This window comes from Lolium rigidum, unplaced genomic scaffold, assembly GCF_022539505.1.
Source record: "Lolium rigidum isolate FL_2022 unplaced genomic scaffold, APGP_CSIRO_Lrig_0.1 contig_9424_1, whole genome shotgun sequence".
NCBI lineage: Eukaryota > Viridiplantae > Streptophyta > Magnoliopsida > Poales > Poaceae > Lolium > Lolium rigidum.
The window spans coordinates 718122-729862 of record NW_025901530.1 but is presented as its reverse complement, the minus strand read 5'-3'; the positions used below and the strand labels follow the sequence as shown (position 1 = coordinate 729862).

At 38.4% G+C, this 11741-nt stretch overlaps 1 protein-coding gene and 1 long non-coding RNA gene across 2 annotated transcripts; both read left to right on the top strand.

The window, feature by feature from the left end:
* The first annotated feature begins 774 nt into the window (after positions 1 to 774).
* Positions 775 to 3656, top strand: LOC124682376. Its single transcript, XR_006996267.1, has 6 exons — positions 775 to 1082; positions 1164 to 1267; positions 1367 to 2202; positions 2294 to 2575; positions 2910 to 2944; positions 3306 to 3656. It is a non-coding gene; the product is annotated as an uncharacterized LOC124682376 (long non-coding RNA).
* A 4962-nt stretch (positions 3657 to 8618) lies between these two features.
* On the top strand, positions 8619 to 11298 carry LOC124682379 (probable WRKY transcription factor 14). Its single transcript, XM_047217071.1, has 3 exons — positions 8619 to 9055; positions 9626 to 9772; positions 10630 to 11298. The coding sequence occupies exons 1-3, from the start codon at positions 8619 to 8621 to the stop codon at positions 11141 to 11143; spliced, it is 1098 nt and encodes a 365-aa protein (XP_047073027.1). The 3' UTR covers positions 11144 to 11298.
* The last annotated feature ends 443 nt before the right edge of the window (positions 11299 to 11741 follow it).

The window sequence follows — 11741 nt, the reverse complement described above, 5'->3', positions numbered from 1 at the left end:
GAAAAGGAAGATGTTGGAGAAGCTACATGGTCCATCTACTCCCTGTGATCCATAATATTTGTTGTCAGCGCTTTAGTTAAATTTAGTTCAAATTTAGACTAAAGCTTCCGCACTATTATGAATCGGAGGGAGTATGATATACTACAAAAGCAAACGGTTTATAAAAGAAAACAACACATTAAACTACATCATCTGAACTATTTTTGATCGTTAAATCTAAAGTTATGATTACGATTTATCAGAAGGTTTTACGAGAAATTGTTCATTTGACACGAATAATACCCTATATAAAAGCTAAACACTTTAGCGTGCTAATAACGACCGGGCCACTGTAGATGGGCTATTTATCCTCCCTTTGGTCCAGTTGTGGTGCGACGCGTGGATTGTTTTTTCTTCACCTCATTGATTCACTCGATCTCTTCTCTTTTTATTTCCTCATTTTCTGCCGGAGTGGTTACCGGTTACCAGTTTGTTAGACTCTTTCCTTCACACTGATGAGATTTTCTTCCGGTAATTGCGTACCTGCCGTTTACCGCGGTTAAGCGGTGGGTTGGATCGGTGCTATGCCACGTTATTTTCTCCTAGCCTACGTGTTTCTCTGGAAGACATTACGTGTCGGTGTCTTCCACCTTCTCTCCGCTAATTTATCTTTCCTAATTTCTTGCTATGGCATCGCATGAGAAAGTTTCTGGGCGTTCCCTTATGGTCATCGGCTCACTGCGCCTCTTTTTTCCCACGCCCACGCCCCCTCCCCCACCTCCCCGTCGTCCGATCCGGTCGTCTTGCCCGTCATCGCCCTAAGCGGCCACCATGGATCCCCTCACGCTGGTGGTGCCCAATACAGGGGCGATGAATACGTTCAAGGAGGATCTCTAACTGGAGATGCAGATGGGAGAAAATGAGTTGGTGGACGAGGGAGAGGAAGAGGAGGATATGGAGCCGGTGCTTCCTCCTTCTGTTATTTCCTCTTCCTTCAATCCTGCAATTGGTAGTTCAAGTGTGAGCGTACGTCCCTGCAACTCTCTGTGATGTTGATGCAAAGATCAGGCTGGGTGAACGTTTGGTTATTGATGATTCTACTGGTATTGATTTTCTTCTTCTCTTAATTATTAGGCTTACTTTTGCACCTTCTCGGTTCCTGACTGTGTATTCCTGTTCTTTAGGTGGCATCTCTGTTGGAGGGCTAATACTGATTACAGTCCTTTTACAGTTTTACGTCCCGTCCTTTATTTATTTGCGATGGGAAGCTCTTCCTGGACTCTGTCAGGTTATTTTGTCTTGGTTGTGACTTATTCTTTCATTTTGGCTATTTGTGCATTGTTTTTGTCTTTCCTGATTTGTCTTCTTTTTGCAAGTTCTGATGCAGATCGTCTTGCTGGTATGGGCTTTCCGTTTTAGATGGAGCATACATTTCAGAAAATGGTTTCTACCTGAAGTGGGAACCGTGTGTGCACAACCAGGTGGAGGGGTCAGTCCAATAGCTCACTGCCTTTGGATCAGAGTATAGAACGATGGTCACTGTCAAAACTTCAGAATCAAGTAGTACCACCTTCAAAGAAAAAGTTAAGAATCATGAGGTCACTTCAAGAGAAGTTCAGTAAGAAATCTCAGCAAAGACTCGCCTACTGGAACTAGGAGATTCCAAGATCAGCCAAGTTTCTAAATGAATAATAAAAGTAGGAAAATATAGGTTGCTTGCATTTATGTGGGTACGCTGACCTTACACATGTCAATTGCTAGAATTGGAGCATCTTAAGATGGTCCTTGGTTTTGTTTGAGCTTATTTAAATTGTTTATGCAGTCTCCTTTGTATGGGTTATCAAAGTGTAGAAAAGAGTATGTTAAAGCCAAGAAATGAAGATCTGCTACTTGAGTGATGATAAAAGACTTAAAAGTTGAATAATGACCTGAGGAGGAAACAACTCAATGTACACTTCCATTTTTCATTAACCAAGTTTGCCACATAGTTTTACTGTAAGATCCAATAGGACCTCTTGCAGCTACTATTTTGCATCTGTTTCCGTTGACATATATTCAGCATCCCATAAATTCGTGTTAATTCCTTGACCGGTGTTTCAGATATTTGCCTTCAAATTACAGAATATTGCAGTGGAGAAATATTGCGAACAAACTGTGGGTGGGCGATGGCTCCACCTTATGCATTTCTGTCACATTTTATGTGGCAGATTTGATTAGCATTATGTAAGTTTACGACCGCAAAATCAGACCGCTATTGCACTACACATTTTTATATGAGTATATCTACTGTAGTTATATTTGATGTTCCTTGCAGGTTTCTCCAAAATCTGGAGTTAACAATACAACAGATAAGAAAACAGGGGATGACATACATATTGGACAGAGACACGCACTTTGAATGGTCGTCATATTCTGGGAAGCCAGTGCAATATTCTTTTTTTTATATTTGGAGAATTGGTTTCATACTAATGTATGCAACCAGGTAGATGGAAGAAATCGATCAATGTCTGAGTTTTGATTTTTTGTCTCAGAAAATTCGTTTTCACTGTCAGAATCAGCTGAGTTGTTCCTTCCAAAATGGTATCATTGGAATCAGGTGATCTCTCTCATACATTTCTTCACACGTGTATTGTATTAAATATAAACTTGGTCAAACATTTTTTGTCGACCATAATTTATACTGCATTATGTGATAGGAAGTCCATTCTGGAGATTTCTGTACTGTTCTTAAGAACCGCTTTATGTAATTATTGTTGATCAGGAAATATCAGTCTATTGTTGAACATGACTTTCTTTGTAAAGAGGAATTTTGTACTCCGTATATCACATACTTTGCTTCCTGAAATAATTTGATTGGCTGATCACTATGAAGTTTGCTGATCAATTACCTATGCCCCTTCTTCTTTTTCCCTGGTGGTTCGAGGATATAGGCCCAGAGGCATTCCTGTGAAAATACATAGCTGAGGTGTGTGCATCTGTGAACTTTCTTCAGAACATACTGAATTAGAATCTTTACTATTGTTGCAAAATTCCCATGTGTTGGAAGTTATCTACAATAGGGCAATGTTACCCTTACAGATTCCACCAAATACTATTAGCTAGAGCTGACTCTTTTTTTAGAGATAGTTAGATGGTACTTTGTTGTTATTTTAGTACCTAAACGTTGTCTTTTTTTGTTTCTTCTCAACTGTATATACAGGGCTTATTATTCCTCAGGCAAATACTATTAGCTAGACCTGACTCTTTTTTCGGAGACAATTAGATGGAACTTTGTTGTTATTTTAGTACCTAAACTTTGTCTTTTTTTTTTCTTCACAACTATGCAGGGCTTCTGATTCTAATTGAACATGCCATCTTGCTATCCAATCTCCAGGCCACACAACAATACATTGAATCCTCTTCTAGGAAAATACGTTGGCTTCTCTTCCAAGAAAATGTAAGAAGAAATCCAGCAACGAGATGGACTTTCTGCGCCAGGACTAGATACTCTAGCCATCATGCCTGGGTTCTTCACGCCGTGCCAATTGAAGAAGCTTCGACTGATGTTGGTGAAGGGGGATTGCTAGCCATGATCATCACAAGGTTTTTAACACAATCTTCTAATGTACGACAACTAAACCATTGTATGATGCAGTGTAAATCAGGGTCTTTCGTAAAATCAAGCTTTTATGGTCAAAGTGCGGCTAGACCGATGCGTCTTGCTACATTCAGAATGGCCGGAACACGGGCGCGGCGTGCCGCCGCGCCAAGGCTTCCTAGTAAAGACCTAAAGTACAACCGCCCTGGATTTCATTTTAGCCCTGTACTACAAAAAAAACAGAGTCCCTCTCTCACACGAATACGACTCTTTTTGTGGGCCACCTACAGAAAAATGTATATATTATGGTTAATTAGCACACTATGCACATACAAGAAAATAAGGTAACCTTAGTACGACACGTGAAGGGCAACATGTAAGTGGACCTCTTCAAAATCAACACGTTACGTGCATAGAACAAAACATGTAACTTCTTATTTTTCTTTACTAGGGTGTGATGATGCAACTGATTTGTATAAAATTAGTCAATTACATGTGTGAATATCCTGCCTACTGATTAAGTATATACGCCCACTCCAAATATCGTAAAGAGGTCATACTGATTAAATTTCAAACAAATTCCATCAGGCTAAATGTTCTCCATAAATTTCAGTGTTTTTCTTGACCGCACAACACGAGAAATAAAATGAAGCAACTGTCATAGAAAAAACTTCATGTCAAATATGTGGACATTGCATAGAAAATATAGCCCGCAAATAACCACATCGTGGTACTTAGTTTTTTCTTTGAGTATGTTCATGACCAAGTAATATATTTCATATATCTAAACAATTTTGTTAAAAAATCAAGTTTCGCTAGCCTACATATTTCTTTTGATTCAAAATATATATGCGAACGACAAGTTCAGACAACTAGAAATAGATGAAATATCTGAACACCAAATATCCTAATAATATAGTGTATCTTTTCAATTCAAAGTATGTGACTATTTAACCCAAAAAAAGTGTGATAAACATAAATGCTTAATAGTTGCGACATGGTAAAACCGGTTCTCTTGGATTCGCGAGAGCGACTGTGCAAATTAGCAAAAAAAAAATAACTCGACAATTAGATGAGTAATTACGATAAATAATCCCACCATTATCGATTTTATGATTTGCTAGTGAGAAATATTTGACAATTGATTGTATAAATGTGCAAGTAATTAATTATAAATATAGCGAGACTACTTTAAAAAACAAATCTATAGGTATTTATGTTTTAACAGATTTTAATAATATTAACCAGCAGTCAAAGACAGAGAAGTTTAATCACATACAATTTCTAATAAGTCAAAGTCATGTATTTGGCAACTTGACAAATAGGTATCTATTTCCAGTCGTGACTGTTCACGCATGCCACACATAAAAGGATCCACCGATCGACTCCATCCTCACTATCGAGAGAGATAATCAGATAATGACAGAACATAGTTAGTTACACATAAGCCAAAGTTGCTACTGTACATACCTGCATGAGTGCGCACTGCACACACACATAAATGGACAGGGGAATTGAAATACGTAATATTATTAAATGTGTTCTTCAACATTATATGTTTGTCATGGCCTTAGTGTAGCATTTTTTTGAACTATTAGTTTAGCATATTTGTGTTTTGATACTCCCAACATTCACAATTACATCGCGTTTTTCAGTTAAAATTAAACATTGTAAACTTTGACCATATATTTAGGAAAAAATATTCACATCAATAATGTAAAATTTATTAGAATCGTCATAAAGTATATTTTCATATGATATGCGCATTTGGAATCATGGTGCTGATTTTTTTCTGATATTATCGGTCAAACTTTGCAACATCGACTTAACTAAACCCAAAATGCAAGTTAATTATGAAAGGATGGAGTACTAGTATACCGGAGTGGATTTCTCGCTTGACCGGCTAAAGGAAGGCTAGGGGAGAATAGCGCTCTCAAAGTAAGTAAACATGTGTCAAATAAATGCTACAATAGGTAAAAGCGAACTGAGGAAACTGAATTAAAATATTCCAAATGTGCCCCAAAGCTTTACATTGCCTTTGTTTATCAGAATATTCTGTTTGAGATAAACAATAATGAAAGCTATTTGGATAAAACTATTTGTGAGAGGAACTAGGTGCTATGACAACATTAGATCTAATGGGTAGTACATTAATTGTGGCTTAGTTGCAGGTTATCGCTGGAAATCCGAATACTTTAAGAATATTTCAAGTTTTCCAAGTTTCTAGTAAGCAAGGACATATGAAAGTATAAAAGTTTCATACGACCCTAAGATAGTTAGATCTTACAATAATCTCTATACCACAAGCAAGGCGGCATTGTAGTCTCATTGATGTCGATCTAATCATGTCGATTAAATTATTGACTCTAGTGCAAGTGACACATTGTAGGAAATATGATCTAGAGACAATAATTATTGTTATTATACATTTCAAAGTTCTTAATTAATATTTATTTATTTATGCTACAACTAGTGCGATTCTTGAATATGAGATTCGAAGGAAATTCACAAGCACATGTATAGATTTAAGCAATAAGTTGTTCCTAGCTCCGTCTCTAGAACTAGCTCATATATTGTATTATGATCGTGTTTTATTAATCATTGGTATTGTTAATGTTACAAAGAATACCCACAACAATGAGAATATATTGTTAACAGAATAAGGATACTAGACCGATCTAAAGTCTATGTTATATTACAAGATAGCATCAACATTCGTTGTTAGTATAATCATCATGTACGAATCCTTAGAATATGAGAATATGAAATATCCTCATGCTAGAGAGTATACCTTGATCGTTAGAAAACATTGTCTGTAACTAGGCAATAATAAAGTTGATTACCGTGTATATCTAAAAGTATGTCTAGAGACTTGGCTAGTTCAAGATTTGGATATTAATCCTTATGATGGAGAGACACAATCTAGGCCCTCGGTATTACGGTATCAATTTATCATCTGCGCAAACACTTCACAATGTTGACCACATAGATACCAGAAAATATATAAGAGTAAGGAGAACAATACATGAATTAACGAGGATGATAGGTATAGTGATCAAAGTGTTCGCATCACGGGGATTACGAAGTCTCGCGTCAGGTTATCATATGTATCATGAGGTGATAGGGATTAACATATGCACAAACACAACAAGGTTAGCTCGAAGATATTTCGTGTGTACGTGGGAGCCATCATGGATCTCACTGGTCCCAATCTTAGGTTATTGATTCAGAAGAGTTTCAGAGTCTTGTACATGTATTACCGAACATGCCGAATCACACACTATTGGTTAATCAACATGTTGTGAGAGTTTTCTATATATGGGCCTGCCCCGCATCCCTTGACACTTAACCATGTGAGGACCATCGTGAATTGGACCATGGCACCATAAATGTGTGTCATGGGTTTGCCTAGCGACCAATACCTCATAGGAAAATATCCCATCATGATTTGGGCTATGGCGTGGTGCAATGTAACCATGTCATCCACCATGCGGCGCCATAAGAGAGGTTTGTATTGTAATTTTCCAAAGATAGTTCGATTTGTTCTTCGTTTTTTTATATAAAAGGGCAAGCCTAATCCCTCTCTCAATTGCCCCATGTGTTTCTCCCCGCACAAAAAAACTGTAGGGTGGGCACACATGCCTAATTTTTTTACACATGCCATGTGTGATACAATTTGTGCAAATAAGTAAATGTAAATGTTTCCGAACAACTCATGGTGGGCCACGACCCACCTGGTCACCCTGCTGTGTACACCCCTGCCTTGTCCCCTTGTTGTTTTCATTTCCCTTGCATCTATCTCTCTAAATGAGGAGCTACCACAATTTTAATCAAAAGTCAACACTATTGAAGTTTGACCTAATCTTATAGATAAATATATGATCATTTATAATTTTAAACAATTATACTAAGAAAATTTGTTGAGAGTGGACTTTCAAAGGAGGTGCTTGGTGAGCACCCGTATGCAGACCGTCTATACTGCATCAAGATCCATGCAAGTTCTTTTTGTTCCCCTCTCAAACAATTTCTCATTTTTGTATCTCTCACACCACACATTGTTTAAACTAAAAAAATTGCAGATCACTTAAACATAACAATTGGAATGTGGTAAAATGTTTTGAATTTTTTATGTCATTATCTATATATGTATTTCAAGAATATATTTTGAATTTTAAATAATTTAAAATTTAAATTTCCACAAAACAAATCTGGGCTATTTTTTCTCCATTCTATTTGTTATTTTGGAGTGACTTGCAAAAAAATCTAATAAAAATATTATATAATTTGAGAGATACATAAAAAAAAAGGACAAAAAATGAGAAGGCACCTGCTCCATTCATGTTTTTCCTACTTTTATTGATTTGATATTGTAGATGTTAATTATTGTATATACATGATTGGTCAAACTTACAAGATGTGACTTCTGACTAAAATTGGACAGCTTATTTTTTTTTGAACCATGGATAGCTAGAGATCGATGTGGATGGGACTTTTGGGGGAGAGAGAGGCACAAAAGCAGCAGTCCTTGCAGAGGAGATGGATGGAGTGCCGTAATGTGTTCTCCCTGTCGTACTCGATCTCTGTGGTGCAATAAGCTGCCCACAGTTGGTACCAACAGTGGCAGGAGCTGTAGCCGTCACCCAAATAAATACAGGTCGCTTATTTCGTCGTACCTCCATCTCTCTCACTATTACCGTAGCCATCATATCGCCTGTTTACTCCATGAAAAGACACACACGCACTTACCTCACCACCGCAGCCACCGTATCTACAAACATCATATCCCATCCAGGTCTGCCAAATTATGCGCTCCATTGTGACCTTTGCTAGCTGCCTAGATAGCTCATGAATAAGAGAGAGAATTTTGTAAAGGACTTTTTAGTTTTTAGACAGAGTTTTTTGCGTGTGTCCATCGGAAAGAGAAAACTGACTCCGTGACTACATGTGAATGTGTATTGCTGCACCAGCAAGCAGCTGGCAGTGTGGCTAAGCTAGGAGACTAGCTAGCAGCTTGATAGAAACAAGAAACGACAGGGTGAGCATTGAGCACACACACACCACTATGGATATGGAGATGCAGGCCAACGCCGCCGCCGCCAGTGCGCAAGAGGGCGACCTCGCCGACGTCGTGGCCCGCGCCAATATTGCAGTGGCGTCGTCCTCCACCAGCCATCACCAACCACGACCACCTCCTCCTGCGTCAGCTCACAAAATGGTCCCTTACGAGGAGCAGCAGCGGCGGCCTATGAGCGTCGCTTGCGGCGTCGGCGACGCGGCGATGTTAGAGGCGGTGCTACTGCCCACGGTCGCCCTCGATCCGTACCTACTGCCACCGACAGGCTCGTATGGGCTGCCGCAGCAGCAGCACCACCAGCAACCTCTGGCTTTCCAGATCTCTGAGCACGCGTGCTATGGCGCCTCTGCTGGGGATGTCGACGCTGGCGAAGACGCTATAAAGATCTCGCCACCATCTGCTCATGCTCATCAGATGATAAACAGGTTTTTTAACCCTCAAAGTGTTTCCTACTAAGAGGCTTTGATTTGACATTTCTTGCCATTCCCCTCTCTACGACTTTCCTACTTCCCTTACCACACTACATTAGTTCATGTATACCCAACCTACCTGCGTTTCTATTTTTTTAAACTGATTCATTTGTATTTTCAGAACATATGAATACGCTGATTCGTTTCCGCATCTTCGTCAGTATATATATTATTGAGAAACTCCCTACCTACTATATATATCCTGGAGATTTGGTTAAGATAAAAAATTTGTTATCATATTTGATTCCGAACATTTGATGCATTCTGAACGTATGCAGCTGGCCATTTGGGGTCACTATTATTCTCTCACTAGGTGCAGCATGGTTTAATTTCAAGGCTACTAGACAATGCATACTTTAGTCGTCAATTAAATGAGGGTTTTTAATCGCTTCCTATTGCTTTTTCCAATAAATCCTATTTTTTATCAAAACATTATTTACTTTTTCTTCAAAACCCCTAAATGTATGTTCTTCCTTTTCAATTAAGTGATTGTGTTATGCCTTGTGAGCATATCCCATATTCCAGAAAGAACGATGTGAGGAAGGTGGTTTGCATTCCGGCGCCACCAGCGACGAGCAACCGGGCGGGTGGAGGTGGAGAGGTTATTCCATCTGATCTATGGGCATGGAGAAAGTATGGCCAGAAACCCATCAAGGGTTCTCCTTATCCAAGGTCTGCACAGCTTGTTTACTTACGTAATTACACAATCCAATAGATTTAAATTTATCAACAAAAGAAGTCTTAATTTTGCCTTGTTCATTGTGATATATTAAGTATATTCTGTCACACAAATATCAGTTGATCGCTTTGAAAAGTTCAATGGAATTTCTCAAGAAGATGGCTATTTCCAACTTGCAACTGCGTAGACAATTAAACCTACTCCACGTAGATATTTTTTTAGCATGAACAGCTAAGAGACAATGCCACCTTGGATCAATGAGGGATGCCAGATGAGTTGTTTCAGTGTTCCATTGTCCTGTTTATGTATGTTAATTATAGAAACGAACACAATCATTATACACAACTAGCTATAATATAATCCATGTATTGATATTTCTAAGTGACAAGCTAACTCTAATACTTTATTTGGATGGTTTCACATTTTGTTTCCTTAGATATATGCTGGATAATGGATTTTCTTAGCTTGAGTGCACCGATAACCCCACTCGTTTTAGATACTTTTGTTGTGCAAAAGGACAAAAACCATTGTACACTATAGTACTAAAGAAAATTGTTGCAAAATTTTTATGTTCGTATGTTCTGGCATTTCGTATGAGACACATTATAATTGGCTTTCTTTCGCTTTTTGTGTGATATTGTACTACACTTGTCATTTCCGAGGAGTTTTTTTTTCAATTATAATATCATATTACGCTCAAAATTTGATGGGATCCATAACTTTCTCTCTGTATGCAACACACACTATTATACCTAGAGATAGCAGAAAAACATCTTCGTTGCTCATTCAAGGATTTTATGTCGTGCAACTTGATCTATTGAGAACTAACAAATATGGTGCATTCATTCAGGGGTTACTATAGATGCAGCAGTTCCAAGGGTTGCATGGCCCGGAAGCAAGTGGAGCGCAGCCGCAGCGACCCCAACATGCTGGTCATCACCTACACGGCGGAGCACAACCACCCTTGGCCCATGCACCGCAACATCCTAGCCGGCTATGCTCGGGGTCATAGCACCGATGTCACTACGTCCGCTGCCAAGAAGCAAAAAATCACCAGCTTCACTGATAACGTCGCAAGCTCATCACCTTCGAACCATAATAATTTTCTTCCGGAGCAAAATGTGATGGGCTGCGGTAACCAGACAGCCTCTAACTCAATGGTGGTGGCGGTGGATGGGGATGGATCCACCGGCATTAGGGAGGGTGGTGGACTGATGTATGAATTGGCCAGCAATGGAGTTGTCCAGCCTGATGAGGTTTTTGCAGAGCTGGAGGAGTTGGAGCCTGATAATAGTTCCCTGCTGGTCAATGTGAACGTATACTCCAGGGGGGTAAGTAGTAATTACGAGTGGCACAAGTTATGATCATACTTCTAATGAATCATCGTCAGCCGGCTTTGATATAGTGCTCTAGACCATATACTATGTTAAAACACCTTTTCTTTATTTGTACACGAGGACGAAGAATATTATTTGATACTATGATGGTAGACTAAAAATTTGTATAGTTTTACAACCTAGTTATTGAAGAGAATAAATCTGCATGCGTTATGCCTAGCTACTTCTATAGTTTTAAAAAGGTTGTTTAGTTTCTATATGATACTACTAAAATATGTATATTCAAGTATCAAATCTAGTAATACCACATTTGATGTTTTCTATACTAGTAATTTTTTATTTGCAGATTATCAAAATAAAAGTAGAGGCAGTACATATATTCCGTATCAAAGGTGCAATATTTGGCTGATGTCAATTTTGGGAGCAATGTGCTCTAACCTGACTAATTCTTTAAATATGTCCGGAGAGCTTTCTATTGCATTATGTTTTCTTTTTCTTGTTGGAAAATATATTCAATCTCTTAATTATTTTAAATTGGCACATAAAATATAAATTTCCAAGATTTTCAGTTTTCAAGTTTTACTAAATACATAATGATATGTACATAAAATCCTTGTAATGACAT

Coding starts and splice junctions, on each gene's coding strand:
- LOC124682379 (XM_047217071.1), top strand. CDS start 8,619: ATGGATATGGAGATGCAGGCCAACGCCGCCGCCGCCAGTGCGCAAGAG. Junction 9,056..9,625: donor GCTCATCAGATGATAAACAG/GTTTTTTAACCC, acceptor CCCATATTCCAG/AAAGAACGATGTGAGGAAGG. Junction 9,773..10,629: donor AAGGGTTCTCCTTATCCAAG/GTCTGCACAGCT, acceptor GCATTCATTCAG/GGGTTACTATAGATGCAGCA.